Raw genomic sequence first — 21,380 nt, forward strand, 5'->3', positions numbered from 1 at the left:
CAGCAACTCATTTCTAAACAAGCCATACCACAGGCAAGAGCAAAAACACCCATGTCTGTACATGAGGAGCTTTTAACTATGTTAAGTACTCTAGTGAATGGCAGGGCTTTTTGTTTTTATTTAGTTGGGTTTTAAGTACTCTGGTGGGACACAGACAAAAGGGGAAAATTGCTTTATTATTGGAAAATATTCAGTTACACACTGCGGACTATTGTGTGAACTCACAATAGATCACTACAGTGAAAAGAGAGGTGTTTGCGTTCTCCAGGCAAAGAGATGGAGAAAGCTAGAGAAGCAATACAGCGAAATACAGCATTTCTGTGACTAGAAAACACATTTGAGGATGTGGTGTGGGGTAACAGCAAGATTTCACTCAAGATAAAAGAAAAACTGTCGGTTTTCCCTTCACAAGATGGAGTCCACGCCACACCCGTAATTTCAGGACGCGCTGTTTCAGCTTCACAAAGCACAAGAGTGGACGTTCCCGCCGCCCCTCAGCGCCTGCGCGCCCTTCCCGCCTCACTGCCCCGCGCGGGGCCGTCCCGCCCTCAGGGCCGCTGCGGGCAGCGCCGCGTCACAGGCCGCGGTTACGGGCGGCGGCGGCGGTACTCGTGATGGCGGAGGCTGGCGGTGCCCCGTTCGCGCTACAGCGGCGGAGGGCGGCGCTGGGCCGGCGGTTGGCGGCGCTCCGGAGAGCGGGCGGCGACGGTGAGAGGCCGGAGGAGGGAGGGGACGGGGCCGAGCCCTGCTCGGCGGGCCCGCTCCGCCCTCTGCTGACGGCCCGCCGCGCTGCGGGAGCGGGCCCGAGGCCGACGACTGCGGCCGCCGGGGCAACTGCTGAGGGCGGCGCTTCTTCCTCCTCCAGAAAGAGAAAAGGCCGGCCCAGGCCTCCGTCGGGAGACGTGTCTGTGGAGCCGGGCGGCCCGGGCCTAAAATGCGCGTCAGCATGTCGGGCTCTTGGTCTGTGGCGTCTTTGCAAATGGCGTGTGTGGAACTGGTTTTGAAACACCAGGGCGTAGCCATGAATCCTATTCATTTAGTTGTGAAAAGTGGGGCTGAATGATTCAGATACTCTCTTAGGTACTGCAAGGATGGGTAAAACCGTGTGGACTTCAAAGGCTCTTGGCTGAGTGTTTTTCAGTGCTAAGGAAGTATTGTATTCTTCCTTTTAGATGCCTTCTTGGCAAAGGGTTGTGCTACTCTGGACAAAGTGGAGGACCTCAGTAATGAAGGGAATGAACATCCTTCTATGCTTCTGCAGCTCTATGCTCAGGTAGTACATTTAAAGCATTAAAAAATCTGCGCAGGGTATGGGGGAAGGTTGGGTGTCAAAAAGAGGGTATAGCAAAAAAAGATCTTGTGTGTGGTGAACATCACGAAACTAGCCCTGGGCTTGTTTCATCTGGATTCTAAGGTAACTTAGAGTTGATAATGATTGTGCTAGTATCGTTAGAACAGTTTACATTCACTGTCATCGGTCTTAACAATACTTTTAACTTGCAGGTTTTATAAACTAAGTCTTAAAAAGTACCTTAAAATTGTGATGTTTTATAAACTGTAGCAAGTTTGTTAGTGCACACCACCACTGGGATTATTTTACCAGTAGCATGGGTGCATTGTTTATCTTCTTGTTTTTGTAGGCTGTCTTAGACATTACATATTTTGAGGAAAACCAGCTTGTGGATGAAGATTTCCCGGAAGAATCTTCCTTGCAAAAAGTTAAAGAACTTATTTGTATTCTTTCAGAACCAGAAGACCTAGTAAGGGAATGCAACATAAGCGAAGAAGTGAGTTAATTCAGCGAGAGAACTAGTTATTTCATAATTTAAAATTTAAAGTCTGAAACAGGCTAGTAGTATTTGTATATTTGACGTACGGAATTTAAGATCTTTTGAAGAATGTTGAAGTCTTATTTGTAATATTTAAGTAGTGATTGCCGCAATTATTTTTTTTCAAATAACTTACTGTCCGCTCAGAATGTTTATTGCTAACATTCCATGATTCCACATGCTTTTGGCAGCTTACATGCAAAGTTTCAGGCTTATGTCTGTAGCTGCTGCTGTGATGTACAGCTTCTAAAGTTAGAGACTTATTGCAATGCTGTTTGCATGCGTGAGTGTGTATGTGAGGAGTTCTGGGTTAGCCTAGTATTGGATTAGACCAATTTGTTGGATTTTATTTCAGCCCATCAACATCCTTGGTACAGAGTTGTTAGAATGTCTTTACTGGAGAAAAGGAGCCCTACTTTACATGTATTGTCATACAGCAAAAGAAAGGAGTGAATGGCTACGAGAAAACACTGCCATATTAAAAAAGGTAAGAGAGCTTAAAAAGTTTTGTGAGCATAGGAATATAGTTGTAAAGTTTTACTCTCCCTTTTAAAATATAGTGCTTTTTCTTGTCATTTAAATAGGGGTTTTGGGACATTCATAGTGAGAAGTATTTCTGGATATCATTAAATTAATCAGAACTTACCTAAAAGGGTGGGGTTTTTTTCCTCTTTTTTTTTTAACTGTGCTCAGTGTCTTAATGACGGAGTTCATTACTTGGTGAAGATGCTTGACTTTAGATGCTCTCTTCGGGTAAATGAAGATGTCTTTCTTCAAGATAAAGAGACAGCTAGATTACTCAGTGAAGGTAAAAAACCCCAACAACTCTAAAAACTCCACAACCTGGTCTTCTTAATAACTGCTCCACATTATAAACTGTCTTATTTTGTATTTTTGTTGTTCTCCTTTGTTTGAATTCAAAACCTGACACCTTTTACGACAACAAGAACAACGTAATAGATGGGACAGATAAACAGGCATCAGTGCTCTGTCCACATTTTTGACTATGTTGCAAGAAAGTGAACTGAAGTAATGTGTGTTTTCTACACAGTGGGTGTGTTTTACAGCTGTCCCGTTCTCAGATGACAAATGTTGAAAGCACAAACACAACTGCAGAGAGTGCTAGATATTCAAATGTTAGTCTTTCTGTTCAGATCTGGGGGAGCACAAATACCAACACAGGATTACTGACTTGATTCAAGTAGGAAGTACATGCAGAATTGGTTAGTTTGGGCAAACTCATAATCTATTTTGCACTTTCTGTAGCTTAATATGAAGGTCATTACTCTCATACATCTACATGAGGATCTGAGGCTGCATCCAAATCGGTGTGATGCAGATAGGGTAATGCAGAAGGAGGGGATTCATATGGTGAATCATCTGGTGCTGAGGACATTGTCCAAGTTGTACACACTCAAAGCTAGCTTTGCTCTGGCTGTTGGTGCGTGGAGCACCTTGCTTAATTTCATCAGAAAGTGAGATTGCTTGACTGAACAGTGCAAAGCCAAGATAAGTAACTGCTTTAAAGATGTATTTAACAGGAATTGTTTTTTCAATTACTCTGGACACGTCTGTGGCTTTCTGTTCAAAGACTAAAGCTACTTCTGGTTAACTGAGTTAAGGTGATGCTCAAACAGCATCTTCTTTTAGGCTAAAATTGTGGGAGGCACAGGAGTATTTTAAAATAGGTATGACTATGCATATTTTTGCTTAATGGGTTGTAAAGAAATACTGGAATTCTCTAAATAGGTAAACACAAGTATCTGAATAATACTTACATGGCAGTCATAAAGATTTGTCATTAAGGGGCAAAAGGGATAGAGTAATGAGCAAGGCCTTGATGTAGGTTCTCTTCCAGGCAGTGTCAGTCATCTCACGGTTAAAATTTGTGTTTTTTATAATACCCCTTCAGTGGATTTATGATGCCTTTTAGGATTTTTTTTCTTCCGCTATTACTGAAAAAACCCAACCTGAATTTCACAAGCTGTGTGCTTACAGGAAGATGATAAAGTACTTGATCTAAATTATTTTTGCAGGTATATTTAGTGATACTCACTTACTGGCGATGATGTACAGTGGAGAAATGTGCTACTGGGGACTGCGGCACTGTGGAGAAGAGTCACAGGAAAGCCTTGAGATGAGTTCCATCTGCAATGGTGACCCGAGTTACAGATCACACAGCCTGTCACTGGATTTCCGAGAAACAGGCAAAAACATGTTAATGAAGTATGTGTCTGTATGTGAGGGACCTTTAAAAGGCCAAGGGTGGAACACAACAACTGCAGAACAAATGTTGTGTTATTTCATGAAATCCCATGACTAAAAATAAGCTGCTTTGCCTGTGCTGGATGAAACCCTTGTGTCCAAAGAGCACGCTTTGAGGAGGTGATCTCTGCTTCATTGTCTGACTGTTCTTATCCAAATGTTTGCTTCTGTTGCATTAAAAACACGCGTTCAAAGAACTCTTGGAGTACACGTCCAAAGTGTAATCGAGCATTTGTACAAAAGCACAAAAAACCTCAAGGACTGTGGCATAAAGTGCCATGCAAGGATGACCGTCCCTGGGTCCCGCCTCGCCTCCAGCGCCGGCGCGGTGGCTGCGAGGGGCGGTAGCGGCAGCAGGGCTGAGGGCGATGGCTGCCGCTGGAGCGGAAGAGCGAGGAAGTTTGGAGGCTGCTGTGTGGAGTCGTCTCCGCGTCCTCCGGGAGCGATGGACGTGAGGAACCCGCGAACGCGGCGGTAGCGTCGCGTTCGCAGGTCCTCCGCGTCCGTCGCTTCCGGAGGAGGTGAGCGCTTTGCAGGCGCTGCCCGTGAGTAGAGCCGGTCTGTGTGCGTGTGCGCGCGTGTGTGTATTTGTGTGGGAAGTTCGGCGTCCCACCTCGCCGCTCACTTCCTGCGTTGTTAAGCCGCAGCTCTCGATGGTTTTTTCAGATCGACGTGCAGCTGAACATCATGTCTTTCCTCTCACCCCAAGATCTGTGTCGTTTGGGAAGCACGAGTTGTTATTGGAGGGCGGCTGTGCAAGATCCGTTGTTGTGGAGGTATTTTCTCCTCAGGGATCTCCCTTTTTGGACATCTGTTGATTGGAAATCACTCCCAGACGTGGAGATTTTTAATAAAGCCTTTTCAGAAGGCAGTGATAATGAGCTGTATGATTACATGGCAGTGTAAGTATCTTCATATTAAATGGTTTAGAGTCTCTTTACAGCACTAATCTCAACCCACAGGCATATTTCATACTTGCAGCGTTAAAACTGTGCTGTAAGCAGCTGCTTAAATTACAAAATATTTTAGAATTTGTTTTGGAAAAAAAACATTTCCTGTTGTTTGACAGTTTGGTCAGCTCGTTCTGTTTGGAATTCAAGAAAAATGTAAAACATTGTAAAAAAGGTCAAAGGTAATGTTATTAAAAAAATTACAGCTTTTTGTGAACTATGCCACAGAAAGACAGTCATCTCAGAAGCTCTGCATACTGTCGGTCTGAGCTCTCAGTGCAGTGCTAAATGATTCCTTTTGTTAATAAAAGTACTAGGAAGTCTTCAAACTACAGTAAATGTTACTTTTTTTTTTTTTTTTTTTTTTTTTTTTTTAACCTTGCCCTGGAGACCTAGTGGAAAAAACCCAAAGTTTTTTTTTGAATGTGCACAGAGTAACAAGTAGTACTGCATTGCTGCTGGTCAAAAGCCAGAAGGCAAAGGTTTCAGCTAGTTTAGTTGATCAGCATAGCAATAATCGTAATGTGTTTGGATAGCTGAGAAGAGCTCCTAAGACAAGCCGATTTTTCTGTGGGGATATTTTTTAAAAACGTCATTCAATCAACTAATTTTCAGAGGGTTTTGTTTTGTTTTATTTGAACTTAAATATTCCAAAAGTGATTTCCTGACACTCTTGCTTTGTGATAAGTGCACTAACCTCTGCAGTCTCTATACCCTTCATCCCCATTTTACCTTCTTCCCCATCCCAGAAGGGAAAGACTCACCCAGAAACTGAAGTGCAAACTATGTACTGCTTTTGAACATTAAATTCAAATCTCTTCAGGTCTGAATACTTCAGAGCATCACCTGTATGACACCACCTGTATGACAGGTTTCAGTTGTGTCTGTCAGGACTTGATGGTTTTCTGGTTTCAACTGAAGCATCTCAGTTTGGCTATAGAGACTCCTCTATAGTATAGAGGAGTATATAGTCTATAGTATAGAGACTCCTGAGAAGTGTGGTTCCTAAGTCCATTTCCATTGTTCAATACCTCTTCTGTATTTTGAGTTTAATTTCTAGTTGCATCTATTTTACACATTTAGTATTTCCTTGAAGTGATTTGTCCAGCAGCAGCATACCATAATCACAGTAGCAAAAGACTGAAGCTGCTTCTCCAGGATCTCTGGCACTTCTATGTCTGACACTTCTTTTCCCTGATTACCAATGCCTGTTCATGCATTCCAGCTTCTGTAGTCAAATCACAAAATCGTGGAACCTGCAAACAACTTTCCTTTCACAGCAGGTATTCTCTGTACCTACAGAGGAAATGGTCCTTTTCCAGTGGAGTTACCTGTTTCATAGTTAGTAAACACAGGGTTGATATGCACTCATAGTTCTTGTACTTTTTATATTTTTTTATATTGCTTGTGACCTATCAGCTTTGATGGTATTTTACCAATATTGTGTATTCAGCATGGGTGGGGGTAGTTGTAATTTTATTTTTTTTTCATCTTTAAAGTAAACTTAAAAAATCTATAGTTAAAAAGTGTACTAAGGTCCAAAAAGTCAGTATTTGGAGTTCGAAAGGACTGAAGCATTTACTTGCTTTGTACTGGTGCTAGAAAGCATCAGTTTGGAACTTTTTACCTTGTGCTTGAGTTGGACCGGTAACAAAGCCTGAGAAGTGTGGTTCCTAAGTCCATTTCCATTGTTGAATACCTCTTCTGTATTTTGAGTTTAATTTCTAGTTGCATCTATTTTACACAGATACAAAAAAAGCTGTCCTCAGAGTAGAAGAAGTTTGAAATCCAGCCGTCCCCGACATGGGGCTGTGGCTTCCTTTTTGCAGTCCCTGGTCACTCACACAGAACCCCGCTTTGCTATGTTTGGGCCGGGTTTGGAAGAGCTGGACGACTCCTTAGTGCAAAAGATGATGACATGTCCAGAAATTCTGCTAGTAGCTGGCCTGCCTCAAAGACAAGTTCATGGTAATGCTGTTTTGAGGGTTTGGCTTTTTTATTTTCTAAACAGATGTAACAGACCAAAAACTCCACAGCTTTGACAGAGAAATGGAGAAAAGGGAAGCTTTTTTTTGTCCCCTTGAAACTCAATAGCATAATTGTAAAAAAAATATTTTCTCTCTTTGTGTTAATTCAGAAGGATAAATGCAATGAACATTTGAGATAAAACCACTGCAGCTATAATTTTATGATTACATTTTCATGATGTCAGAGGGATCATTCTGATCCTTGTAATTCTATTTCAATCCTGAATGGCAGTCAGGCCTGCCATTGTAGTGGCTAGTTTTCTCTAGAAACTGCTTGCAGTCATTTGCTAAAAAACACATTTGTGTCTTCATAGAGGAAGATCCTTTTATGATTCTTTTATGATCTGATCCTTTTATGATTCAGTCTTGCGTTGTGAACAGATGTTAATCTCATTTGGAAGAGCTGTAGGAGCAAGTGAAGGATTGTTTTTTTCACTGTTTAAAAATATAGTTTTGAACATCTGTAATTTCTCTTCAGTCCAAACTAGAGACCAAAAAATGTATTACTTTTTTACTGATGTTTATTTCAGTTAGTTAAAATGAATTTATAGAAAGTGTGAAAACGTGATTTCTTTTTTCTCTCGTCCTTTTCAGTGCAGTTTGTCAGATACAGACTAGAGCCTTTGCTATGGCAGTTACAACTAACAAACACAAGTCTAACTCCTGTCCAACGTGGTTTTCTAGGTTCATGTCAAAATATCAGAAACTCGGAAGTGCCCCATTGTTTTCTTTAAATGCTATTGAGTAGATTTTAGTTAAATTAATAGTCAGATCATTTAGAGCATGTATGAAATTCCATTGTTAAATAGTAAACATGGTACTCCTAACAGCAACAACCTGGGCTTAAATATATGCACTTTATAGCACTGCTGTTTTTTCAGCCTCCCACTTGTATTCAGTAACCAAGTAGTTGTAATTTTGTATATTTGTGGGTTTTTTTTTCACCTGTAGGAATTGGATCAGGAGTCAGTTTTCAGCATAATAACAACCAAAAATTCAATATTCTGACATTATATTCAGCCACCAGGTAGGTTCATTTTACACTACCACCCCACCCCCTACAGTTTCTTGGTTATTTCATACTTTTCTTAATGTTTTTGTTGTGTGTTTTTTATGTATGCATTAACACTCTTGGATATCCTTTATAAACTGAAGCTTCAGTGCATATCTTCTTTTTTTCTTCTCTAACTGCTAAATTGTTATGTGGAAGTAATAAGCCTTTTCCAAACCTCATACATAGCAAGTGTGTGTAACAAATGCATAACAAGTACTTCTGTCCCGCCTGGTACCTTGATTGTTTCCATTTTGAAATGCTATATAAACTTGACCTGAGATATATTTTTATTTGCATCTTGTGGATTGCTAGCCATCTATATATGTGCTCTAGGAAAGAAGAGGGAGGAGGGAGGGGGCAGGGAGAAGTGAAACTGTTTTGCTAGCCCAGGACGTTTTTCTATCCCTTTCCTGTGCTGACTAGACTCTTGAAATTGTGTTTTTGCTTCCTCATTTAACCCGACTATTGAAATATTTCAATATCTTCCAGTGTGGAAAGGAGGAGAGCAAGGGCAGAACAAGCTGTTGCTGTGAATAAGATGTTCTACCAAGAGAACAGCATTGTAGGGAATCAGCAAACTGTACACTACAGTGTAATAGCTCAAGTGAAAAAGGTGTGCGAAGTAGTTGATGGATTCATTTATGTTGCTAATGCAGAAGCTCATAGAAGTAAGAAGTTTCTCTTTATTTTATTGTTTCATATTTTGTGAATGATTGGGATGTCATAAAAGATTGCAAAGAATTTGTGATAAATCAAAATCCACATTCTGATGCTTTCAAGATCTGCTTATCCTAGAGACTCTCTCTTCTCCCTGTGAGGGGATTATGCCTTCTTCTTTTGTTTGTGGTGAATACTGATAGGATTGCTATCTAAGATACATGTGGGAAGCGATCTGGATTTAAAAAAAAAAAAGGAAAAAACAATGAAGAAACCACCAACAGCCCCCATGAAAAAATAAACAAAAAAACCCCCTAAACCTAAAGAAACTCTGGGGCCTGGGGTTCTTATTTGAAATATATAATTTGAAGAAGCCTGAAATTAATTGATGGTGGTGTAATAGCCTGGAAAAAGAGCCTTCACCAGCAGAATTGCAGTGACAGATGGACAGTTGTAATTAGTAAAAATCATGATGGTCCTCTAAGAATAACCCAAATACCTCCTGTGTTAATTTTCTTTACATTGATAAACTTTAAATTGAGGGAAAGGATCCAGTATTGTGATGTGGAGATCTAGGTAATTTGGCCTTATCCCTTCCGGGCTTCTGTTTCCTCACTACTGAAATCTTAAATTTATTTGAAAAATATTTTTTTTTTAAAAATACCTTGAATTTCCTGTGATTTCCATGTATTTAATAGCCATGTATTAAAAATTCTTCCCTAAGAGCATGATCGTCAGGAGGAACTGGCTCATATTTTGGCCATGATTGATCCAGCCCTTGGGCCTCCCAACAGACCTCTGCTGGTTTTGTCTTGTGTCTCTCACATTGGTGTGGAAAGAATTCCATGTGTTCACATGGCACATCAGCTTCAACTAAATCTGCTACATCAGCCCTGGATGGTATTTGCTTTTAAATCTTCATTTCCTCTTTCTCTGTGGCTTAAATTTAATTTAGGCTTATGGTAGTTCCTGAACTGTAGCTGCCTGCAAGCGAGCAGCATTCAACACTAGTACACAAGCTCTCCACTTAAGTGAAGAATTCATTTTCTCTGGTCCTCTAAGATGAAGCAGTAGCCTATCTGAAGACAGGGGAGGTCAATAGCTCATCCCAGGGCACACAAGAAACTTCAGATGGAGCCAGAATGTGAGGAAGATTGGAATACTGGTCTTGGCAGGAATGAGGACGCTTCAGATAATTTAAATCTGTGACCCGAGGCTTTGGACACAAGGGAGACTTTTTCCCTCCATTTTCAGGAGACTTAATTGTGACTCACTTGATATAACATATTGTGGTTTTCCCAAATCAGCTTTTTGTCTAGCACGTGAGGTCTTGTTTTGTTTTTTATGTTTGTCAAGCACAGTATGTATCAGTATGGCTCAGTCACACAGAATTTATTTTTGGTGGTGTTGTGTAGCCAAAGAATAATATTTAATCAGAAGAAGCAGAAGCCTGGTTTGACATAATTGCTCTTTCTTTTTTTTTCCCGTGAGGAAAATGGTTACAGGCTTTCTAAAAGCCATACCACCTGTAGTAGCCACTTTGTAATACAGTACAGAGTCTGAGAATTTGAGAATTAATGATTTGCATTGAATTCTAAAGCTGACAGTGTTTTTCCTTTAAGAGTTATGTGAAGAATTTTCTAGTAGATTATATTCATGAAGTAAGTATAATGTTCCAGACTAGCTGATGGAATGATTAAGACAAAATTCACCTTGATGTCAAGAATGCAGGGCTTTCCCAATGACTCTTGTAATTCAATTTGTAAAGAGTAGCATTTTCTTTTTGTACCTTGCTCTTAAGAATCCTTTTTTTTTTTTTTTTGTTACCTAAGAGACCTTTAAACCAATGAAAAAAAATTAGATTTGATACCAGGATTTCTGACTTCAAGGGTAGACATGGAGTGAGGCTAAACTGCTGTTAGATCCTGTTACCTGTTATGTCTGATGCATTATCTTTTTTTTTTTATTATTATTTTTGCAGGTGCAGGACGCTGTAGCTGCAACTTTAGCTGGATTGCTAAATGGAATAGAGTGGCTCCTGGAAGAAGCAAGTTGTAAAAATGCTCAGTAATGACATTATGTTGTTTTTCTGTATAGAGACTTTGGTGTTTTGCAGTTCAGATGAAATGACAATCTTGTTGTGACTCTGTCAGAAGGGATATTCAAAAGGCAAACCTGTATATATTTCACTGCGTGTATATATTTCACTGCATGGAACAGTCTTCCCACTGTAGTTCTAAGAAGTACAAGTTGCCTGTATTCTAGCAGCTGAATGGGAGTTGATTGGAGGTGGGGGGCGCAATCCGTGTGGTTTGGTTTTTTACTTTCTTTCAAGCTGGATGCAATCTTTTCTCAGTATATCTGTTGATTTAATGTCTTCTGTAAATATACCCTATGCTAGATTAATTTACTGGCACAGCCGTGTGGCGTGCATCACACATTTAATAAGTATATTCATTGGAGATCTTGACAGCAGTAGTTCCCAACCAAAAAATATACAGTGTACGTTGTACAGCCATGGGTTAGAAAGACAGTATCTCTTTCAAAAGAGTAAATTCCCTTCTATTTTTTTCCAGAAACAATACCTAGAGAAGATGTAATGTCTGCATGAGAATTGTTACCCCAGACTAAAGTTCCTAGAAGCAAACAAATGAACTACTTTGTACTGCTTGATTTATTAACCGTCAGCATCTTGTGCTTTTGTTGTGGTGAAATTATTAGCTTGAACTGTGATCACATAAATGAAAAGTGTTAAACAGAATTGCCAGTACTTCAGGACATTTATTTACTACAAGGTGTCTGTCAGCCACTCAAAGAGTTGTGACCTTTTGCAGATATGAGGTGTACTTGGCTTGAAATTTCCTACGCAGCTGCAAATATTTTTATAAAAAGAGAAACAATATTTTGGAGCTGGGATTGCATTTTCCATTTTGGTGTAATTTGGAATAGATCCGGTCTTCTAGCTTTTTTGGGTTTTTTAAGGTTTTTTTAAATTATTGGGTGAGTATTCAGAAACTTCCCTTGGATTTCTTGCCTCTGCTTCTATTTGTTTTATTCTGAGTTTTTTCGGTGTTCTCTCCATGGAAATGCTATAGTCTTGTCTTGGTACATAGACAAATGACTACATGGTGCACGTTCTGTAACTGCCTTCAATCCAGTGTATGTGTGTTGTGCTGAACACAGCTATGTCACAGACATTCCATTTGAGATTTTTTTTTTGTTTTAATGAACTAGGACAGACACAGGAAGTGTCTTTTTTTTTTATTCCCATGTTTATATTCAGTTAGTTCGTCTTTCGGGATTTTTTGTATATCGTCTTAGTCTTTCAAGGGAAAATCCGTGGGAAGCAAGACTATGATAATTCTGTGGTTTGCCCTATTTGTTTTTTTTAATAGAGTGTGCATGCTTTACCCTTTAAAATACAGAAGACACTGAAGATTTGTGAGTACTTGGGGGAAAATTCGACACTTGTGACTGTGTGCGTGTTTGGCTTTCCTGCTAATCATAATAATTCTGTAATGATCTATCTGTAGATGGTTTACTGCAGCAACCTGTTTCTATGTTAGCTATTACAAATACGGGATTTTTATGCAAGATTCTCTTTCTGCTTTCTTTGTAAGTAATAAATTATTTTTTAAGAACGATATTTCCAGTCTTTCTCTGTGTGTTAGGCTTTCCTGTATGCCTGCACATGCATGCACACACTGTCCACAGTCATGCTGTCATAATACAACAAATTGTGGTGGTTATCTTTAGCCATTAATGAACGACCTGTTTCGTTAACACGTTAGCTCCTGTGAGGGGATTTTACTGCGAGATGTGAACTCCTGGCTGAGAGGTTGGTGCTGGTGGGAAGGCTTTGGGTACTTTGACAATGGATCCTTCCTTGGGGACTACAGCTTCATAGGATGGGATGGGATTCATCTCTCCCGTAAAGGCACTGGATTATTTGGGAGTAGACTAGCAAATTTAATCAAGAGGTCTTTAAACTAAGGGCCTTGGGGGGTGGGGGGAGAAGCAAAACAGAACAAGCCATCCTCTCTAGCTGGAAAACAGGACAGACAGGGAACGCAATGATAAGCGCTCTTCATCTGAACATTGGGCTGAGATACGGAAGGCTGACCACCCTGAGAAAGAGCCAAACCAGGGAGGAACCTCCTGCACCCGCCCAGGGAAACCTGTGTGTTTGAGTAAGCCCCTGCGCTGCCTCTACACCAATGCACGCAGCCTGGGGAGTAAGCAGGAGGAACTGGAGATGTGGGTGCGGATGCAGGGCTACGACCTCATTGCGGTCACAGAGACGTGGTGGGACAGCTGCCACGAGTGGAGCACAGCCATGGAGGGTTATGTATTGTTCAGGACAGACAGACAAGGCGGGGGGGTGGAGTTGCTCTCTATGTGAGGGAGCAATTAATGTGTACTGAACTGTGCCTGGATGGAGATGAGGAGCAGGTAGAGTGCTTATGGGTAAAAATTAATGGCCAAGGCAAGGCAGGTGATATTGCTGTAGGAGTCTGCTACAGGCCACCTGATCAGGAGGAGGATGTGGATGAGACCTTCTACGAACACCTGAGAGCTGCCTCACGATCACAGTCGCTGGTCCTCACGGACTACAACAACACTGATATTTGCTGGCAAAGCCACTCAGCCAAGCACACGCAGTCCAGGAGGTTCCTATAGAATGTTGATGACAACTTCCTGTAGCAGATGATAGAGGAACCAACGAGGAGGGGTGTGCTGCTGGACCTGGTACTGACGAATAGAGAGGGCCTGGTTGGGGATGTGAAGGTTGGAGGCAACCTCGGCTGCAGTGAACATGAGATGGTGGAGTTCAAGATCCTGTGTGGAAGGGGCAAACCACAAAGCAGGACTGTGACCCTGGATTTCAGGCGAGCCAACTTTGACCTCTTCAAAGATCTACTGGGACAGATCTCATGGGATATGACTCTAGAAGTGCACAAGAGAGCTGGTCAGTCTTCAAGCATCACTTCCTCCAAGCTCAGGATTAGTGTGTCCCAATGTGCAAGAAAGGAAGAAAAGGAGGTAGGAGGCCTCCATGGATGAGCAAGGATCTGCTGGGACAACTCAGGCAGAAAACAGCCACCTAGGAGAGGTGGAAACAGGGGCTGGCTTCTTGGGAAGAGTATAGGAACATTGCCAGGGCATGCAGGGGTGCAACTAGGAAGGCTAGAGCCCTTCTAGAATTAAATCCAGCCAGGAAAATTAAGCACAGCAATAAGGCATTTTTCAGGTACATCAGCAGCAGAAGGATGGTGAGAGGGAATGTGAACCCACTGCTAAACGCTGAGGGTACCCTGGTGTCTGAGGTTGCAGAGAAGGCTGAAGTACTGAATGCCTTCTTTGCTTCAGTCATTACAGCCAAGGCTGATCCTCGGGAAGCCCATTCAGGCAAAGATAACATAATGGCCAGGACAGCAGAGGACTTGCCCTGGGTGGAAGGGGTTAAAGACTTGTTGGCCAAGCTTAAGGCTCATAAGTCAATGGGTCCTGATGGGATACATCCAAAAGTGCTGAGGGAGATGGCTGATGTGATTGCTGAGCTGCTCTCCATCATTTTTGAACAATCATGGAGGACAGGCGAGGTGCCTGAGGACTGGAGAAAGGCCAATGTCACTCCAGGCTTCAAAAAGGGCAGGAAGGATGACCCAGGAAACTACAGGCTGGTCAGCCTCACCTCCATCCCTGGAAAGGTGATGGAACAACTCATCCTGAATGTTATCACTGAACATATGAAGGATAAGATGGTTATCAAGAAGAGTCAACATGGATTCACCAAGGGGAAATCCTGATTTACCAACCTGAGAGCCTTCTATGAGTGCATAACCGGCTGGCTATATGAGGGAAGAGCAGTGGATGTCATCTACATTGACTTCAGCAAGGCTTTTGACACTGTCTCCCATAACATCCTCATCAGAAAGCTCAGGCATGGTGGCTTGGATGAGTGGACAGTGAGGTGGATCGAGAGCTGGCTGAATGACAGAGCCCAGAGGGTGGTGATCAATGGGACAGAATCGAGTTGGAGGCCTGTGGCCAGTGGAGTTCCACAGGGATCGATTCTGAGGCCAGTCTTGTTCAATATTTTCATCAATGACCTGGCTGAGGGGACAGAGTGTACCCTCAGCATGTTGGCTGATGACACCAAACTGGGAGGACTGGCTGATTCCCCAGAAGGCTGTGCTGCCATTCAGTGGGATCTCAATTGGCTTGAGAGTTGGGCAGAGAGGAACCTCATGAGGTTCAACAACGACAAGTGCAGAGTCCTGCATCTGGGAAGGAACAACCCCCTGCACCAGTACAGGCTGGGGGGTTGAACTGCTGAAGAGCAGCTCTGCAGAGAGAGACCTGGGAGTCCTGATTGATAATAAGCTAAATATGAGTCAGCAATGTGCCCTTGTGGCCAAGAAGGCCAATGGCATCCTGGGATGCATCAAGAAGAGTGTGGTCAGCAGGTCAAGGGAGGTTCTTCTCCCCCTCTACTCTGCCCTGGTGAGGCCTCATCTGGAGTCCTGTGTCCAGTTCTGGGCTCCTCAGCTCAAGAGGGACAGGGAAGTGCTGGAGAGAGTCCAGTGCAGGGCCACCAAGATGATCAGGGGACTGGAACATCTTTCATATGAGAAAAGGCTGCGGGAACTGGGGCTGTTTAGTCTGGAGAAAGAGGAGATTGAGGGGTGATCTTATTAATATCTATAAATATCTAAAGGGTGGATGTCAGGAGGTTGGAATATCCCTTGCTTCTGTTGAATCTAGTAACAGGACAAGGGGTAATGGGATGAAGCTGGAACACAAAAAGTTCCACTTAAATATAAGAAAAAACTATTTTACTGTGAGGATGACGGAGCCCTGGCACAGGCTGCCCAGAGGGGTTGTGCAGTCTCCTTCCTTGGAGGTCTTCAAGACCCGCCTGGACATGTTCCTATGTGACCTGATCTAGGTGAACCTGCTTCTGCAGGGGGCTGGACTAGATGATCTCTAAAAGTCCCTTCCAACCCCTACCATTCTATGATTCTATGATCCTCTAAACATCTTTCCCAAAACCAAAATGGCTGTGGGGATGCAAATTTTTAAGTCTTTAAAACAATAACAAAAGAGCCAGCTGCCAGCTCCTCAGCAGTACTTGAGGGTGCGAGGGTGCCTGCCAAGCAAGGGAGGCAGGAGTCCTCGGGCTGCGACCCTGCCTCGCACAGGACAGCTCCTGCGAACGGAGTGGCCCGGGGCGGGTTAGGGGCTCCAAGCGGCAACCAGCGGACTGGATCCTTCTCTTCCTCGCGGCTTCAGAGAGGAGCTGTGGCTCGCTGACTGTCCCACTGGATGGCAGTGCTGATCCACATCACCCACGGATGCTGTCCGGGCGGCATACTTAGACCCTTTGTCGAAATTGCTTCAAGGAATCAATTTCACGTCCTTCTCAAATGTGACAGCAAGCACTGGCTGTTATAGAAAAGCCTATAAGAATATCAACATGTTTTACAGCCTCTTAATGACGGCATATACTGCCTGGTCTTTTAATCTGTTTGATATCAATATCAGGAGGATGTTAAATAATTGGTGGCATCATTACTTTAGTCTGTGATTTAGTTTAGTTTTGATGACATTTTAGCACTAATGATTCTGGATAAATTATTTTCCTTACTTGAAAGTGTAAAGAAATAATATTCTTTGGACAGAAGGTGATATTGCAGCTAGAGCTTGTACTTAAGTCTTGGGACAGAGGACGTTTGCACACATGCTATTCTCATTTCCCTCAGGAGGATGAAGCTGCAAATCAAGAATGTAGGTAGATGCATAGCTGGGACGCTCAACCGGCAAGACAAAGCAAACAACAAAACACACTGGATCTGGATAGAAGTGTACATTTATGAACCAGTGAGATTACATTATCTCCCATGCTAGCTCACTCCTCCTCCAACATTACCTTTGCTCTGTCTAGCCTTCCTTTCCCAGGAGGGAGGTCACAGCTGGTCCAGGGTCAGGAAGAAAGTCCTGTTCATTTGCTCTGTGCAACTGCTCCCAGGTACCAGTGTGTGCATTACAGTCCAAAGTCCCTGGGCAGGTGCTCCAACCTCTTAATTGACTCAGTAGCCTTTTGCTGGATTCTCTCTGGTTTCTCTCTCACATACTGCAGTGTTAAAACGGGACAGCTTGCTCCAGATTAAGATCCCCAAGTCAAAGGCACAGGGGAATGAACACTTGTCTTCAATGTAGACCAGTGTATATTTATCACAGTATGGACACACTGCTGAATCTATGTTCCCTGGTGTGCCAGGAGCTTAGGTCTCATTTGCAGAGCTGCACCCAAACCATTCAGCCTCTGGCCCGCACTGGTGTGCACTATGTTCCCTCCTGGGTGCAGGACTTTGTGTTTATCTTTGATCAACATTTGGAGGTTCCTGAAGCACCTGTTGGCCCATTAAATGCACATTTGCATTCTGGGTGTCTGCACACAAGAAGTCTAGTGTCTCTGGGAATGGGCCCTGCACATGGCAACAGGCGGATTCAGTCACATGATGGACAAGAAACAGGCTGTTCAGTCTTCTCCTGAAGGCTGAAATCAATCAAACCATCTGCTCCATCAAAAAAGTTGAACATTACTAGTCTTGGAGCCTCAAATAAATTCCTCTGTAGCTTGGCAAACTGCTGGAAGACAAGAGCTCTGAGTATGAAAGGCTGATGTGGTCTCAAAAGCACATTTTGCCAGGCTCTAAAAAATGTTGCATTATGAAATGATCCCAATGTCAACACAGAAACATCTACTGTATTTATTAAATTATTTCATATTACTCTCTGCAAAGTGGTAATAAAATAAACTCTCCTATTTATTCTCAGGAGTGACAATCAAACAACCAAGGCAGGTAGAGGGTGACTGAGGAACTGAGGGCTATATTTCTTAATCAATAATGTTCTGTTGATAAAGAGATATTATTCTGGTATGACATCTTCCATTTGTCTTCCATTGACTTGAATTATGAAGGTGATTCCACAGCCTCATGTCAGGGGAGACACGTTGCAGAAATGCAAACATATAAAGGCTCTTCTCCAAGAACAAAGCCAAGCATTCTCCTCTGCTTCGAATCAAATCCAGCTTGTCTTTTATGGAAGATTTTTACACAAGTTTCTTAACAAATGAACGAGAAACAGCAATTGCTTTGAAATGCTTCCTCTAAGAGGATATTCACAGACCCTTACCTTTGAAATTCAGCTAGCTTGATCTTAAATGAAGTTTTAAAAATACCTTTAATTCATGTGAAAGCAATAGTTTAAATTTGACCTGAATATGTGCTACACACAAAATTCTGGGGGATAAATTATTTCTAATTTTGTTCTGAATCTGAATCATGAGCATTTAACTAAACAAGTTAGCTGGGAATCCTTTTTTTTAGAATGTAACTTTCATTCATCATGCGACTAAACCTCATATGCTACAGAGTAAGAATGAGCTGATATAGCTGTGCATTAGGCGCTTTTTAAAAGCACAAGCTACTTGCAATAAAAGAAATCCAATCTGCAAGATTACCTAATAAAAATACTCAAAGAATTGTATGTTTTTTCAAAATTAGAAACACAAGTTTTGTAAAACATTCGTTATTGAGAGCAAAGAGCCTAGTTACCTGATTACTGCTACATTCAAATAAAATAAGAGAGATGAGTGAGTGTATTCAATAAGTGGCTGAATTGTGCGCTTGGGTTCCAGCATTTTTTGGTCTTTTGCTGAAAAGGAGTGCTGCTGAGCCAATATCAATATCCTTCTTTTCAGCTGATAGACTTGAACTGCTTTTGGACTCACTAAAATAAGAAAAACTTCTCCCAAATACTGTTTTTAACTTGCTTTTCACCACAGGAAGTGAATTGACATGAGTTAGCTGACATACAGACACACAATGAGAACTTTTTACCTGAGCAGTTCTCTGATGACTTGTTCCAGTTGCAAGCAGCTAATAATTTATAAATAAGCTGGAAACTAAATAAGTTAGAGGAAGTACTGGTGCAAAGATTTTTAGGAGTGTCTTGGTATGCCTGAGTGTTGCCTAAAAGTGAAATTAGTTTGAAGAGCCATCTTAGAAGAAGATATTGGAAACTGCTTCCACAGTAACCAATAGGATTTGTGGTAGGCACTCAAAATCAATAATGGAATATTCTGACTACAACCCAAAAACTTGATACTGATATTTCCACAGTGCCCGTTGTCTATGGGTTTCCCTACTGCCCCCTGAGTCACCTCCCTTAAGTCTCACACGCTGAGTATAAGCTTGACAGACAACTCCTGCCTTACTTTCCCCCAGGGGTATATTACATGTATCTCTGGTCTCCAAGCAGTGCAGCACAGAAGTTTCCTTTCTGCTCTGTTACTCTGCACACCAAAGTAATTTAATTGGCTTGACCTGTGATTATCTGAGCAGATGATTCTGAAATCAGGTGAAATCAGGGGTGGAAGAAAATGCTTCATCTAAAGCCAGAGCTCCATGACAGATTCTGCACTCAGAGATGTAGCGATATCCTAATCCTAATCCTAATCCTAATCCTAATCCTCACATCCCAGGTGTATAAATTTACCCCATACTTGGCCACACTGAATTGCATACACTAGGAGAAAGGAAAGTCTTAGAATATTTGATCCACATCCACAGTATTTCAATTGTCATGTACAATATGCTATGAAGTTCCTCAAGTCTGATCCTGTGTTCCTGGTGAAAATGCTGCTGGTGTATTTATGTGCATTTATATGTTCCTAGTTTGATTTCCTCTTGTTCATATTGAAGTGGAATGGAGATATTTGCATGAAATGGCACACCATTGCCTACAATGGCAGAAAGTTGCTTCAGAAAGGTCCTTGCAACTTACCCAGAGATTGTCAGCCTGCATATTTATTTGAGGTGCAGGTAGAAGCTGACATGACAGCTAGGGCACCACTCCTCAGAATGGGTGCTTTCTTCCTGATGTATCTGTGAAATCTCTAAACAGATTGTCTATGTTTGAAAGTTGTTTCTAATTAGAGGATTAGTTCAGAAAAAAATTGCTCTTCCTGAACAATTACAAGTGAGGCCACTGTTATTCCAAAATAAGAGCACTTTGATAATTTGAAGTCAGTTAAACTACACTTCTAAGGACATACACCTGTCCTGGTTAAAGAGCATCAGCACATTGCATTTGTACTCAGCAATAAAGTGTCATAAAACAGATCCAGAATAATTTCACAGAGGGGAAGCCCTAAATTATAATATCCTGTTAGATAAACAAACAATGCATTTAAAAAAAATTACAAATGTAGTGAGCTAAATCTTTGAATTAAGTATTTTTATTCCTTTCTGGATCACCTGGATCATTGTCTAACAAAATTGGATCATGGGGTCTCTGTGAAGCACATATCCTGGCACCAGTAAGTTTTGAGCCATGCTTGCCCTAGTCTTTAGCTGCACCACATTCCAATGAGATGCACCGCAGCTCTGTTTGCATCATTACAGTCCTATATAGATGCTTGTTGCCAAGAAACCGAATGTTGAGTTGCATGTTTGTGGACTTAGGTCTAGAAGACACAGCTCGCACAGTCCATCCAGGGTGACAGTAAGTCATATAACAGAGCAAGGTTCTCTTGTCTCCTCTGAGCTGCCAGGGCACTGGACTCCACACAAAATCTAAAACTTAGTTCCAGCCACATTGTGAGCTGGAAACAGTTACTAAATAGAGCATAGATGTAGCCTGAAACCACAGTTCTGCTTCCTCAGTTTAAGAGGTTTAGGATCCTCAAACTCCCTGCTCTAGATCAAGGAATCATTAAATATCCTCTTGCCCTGTATTGATCACCAAGGTTTATGAAGAGAGGTTTTCATCCTGCAGTTATTCAAAGCTATCTATGTAGAGTCTTCTTGAGAATATCTGAAGTTAGGGACTCAAAGTACCTATACCAAAATAAAGAGAGAGATGTATTCACAGAGAGCATTTCCAAAATCCTGTATTACTTTAGCATGTTGCAACATCACTACTCCTAAAGAATTTGATGTTATTGAATTCTTTCTTAGTTTATCTCTTTGAGACAGCCTGAAAGCCTTGGGTATAAAAAGTACTAGAGTCTCTCCCAGCTGAAACTCTGCTTTTGTCTGGGCATTGGCAATATTGTCTTACTCCTTGCTATCAATCACACACAGAGGTCACAGGACTCGTCCCTCTGGGAAATTACCCCAATTGTTTGCAGAATAATAAGAGCTTCCTGTACAAAATGTTTATTTTAAATCTAGGACATCAGACTGTGTTTCTGCCATAAATGTAATAGGACCAGTGTTATTAGTCCTCTGATGTGCTTAGTATAATCTAGAATCTGACTACAGACACAGATCCTTCAAATACCACATGTGGCATGGGTCATCAAAGTCATTAGTACTCACATTCCTGAAGTTTAGCATGTGAGTCTTTGTAAAATGAGTGTCTTGGTTTTCCTTTAGAAAGTCTAAAGGATATAGTAATTCATTAAATTTATTTCTTATTCAGTCAAAGTATCCTAACCAGACTCCTTTTGAACCTCTAGTTTTATTTGATTGTACAGATGTCTTGGATGATTTAATTGTCACAAACCAAGCACTACAATTTC

The 21,380-nt window shown here is 41.7% G+C and overlaps 2 protein-coding genes across 3 annotated transcripts; both read left to right on the forward strand.

Annotated features, from left to right (window-relative positions):
• Window positions 1-546: 546 nt before the first annotated feature.
• Window positions 547-4,291, forward strand: RIMOC1 (RAB7A interacting MON1-CCZ1 complex subunit 1). 2 transcript variants are annotated; one of them, XM_062019206.1, is made up of 6 exons: window positions 547-708; window positions 1,173-1,273; window positions 1,641-1,787; window positions 2,185-2,316; window positions 2,523-2,637; window positions 3,866-4,291. In XM_062019206.1, the coding sequence occupies exons 1-6, from the start codon at window positions 615-617 to the stop codon at window positions 4,150-4,152; spliced, it is 876 nt and encodes a 291-aa protein (XP_061875190.1). In that variant the 5' UTR covers window positions 547-614; the 3' UTR covers window positions 4,153-4,291. The 2 variants fall into 2 exon arrangements, with proteins under 2 accessions (XP_061875190.1, XP_061875191.1); XM_062019207.1 differs by lacking the exon at window positions 547-708 and adding an exon at window positions 835-1,080.
• On the forward strand, window positions 4,000-12,423 carry FBXO4 (F-box protein 4). The gene is made up of 8 exons (XM_062019205.1): window positions 4,000-4,055; window positions 4,761-4,996; window positions 6,792-7,012; window positions 8,023-8,098; window positions 8,615-8,793; window positions 9,507-9,682; window positions 10,764-10,849; window positions 11,359-12,423. The coding sequence occupies exons 2-8, from the start codon at window positions 4,782-4,784 to the stop codon at window positions 11,369-11,371; spliced, it is 966 nt and encodes a 321-aa protein (XP_061875189.1). The 5' UTR covers window positions 4,000-4,055; window positions 4,761-4,781; the 3' UTR covers window positions 11,372-12,423.
• The last annotated feature ends 8,957 nt before the right edge of the window (window positions 12,424-21,380 follow it).

Source organism: Colius striatus, chromosome Z (genome assembly GCF_028858725.1).
Source record: "Colius striatus isolate bColStr4 chromosome Z, bColStr4.1.hap1, whole genome shotgun sequence".
Taxonomy (NCBI): domain Eukaryota; kingdom Metazoa; phylum Chordata; class Aves; order Coliiformes; family Coliidae; genus Colius; species Colius striatus.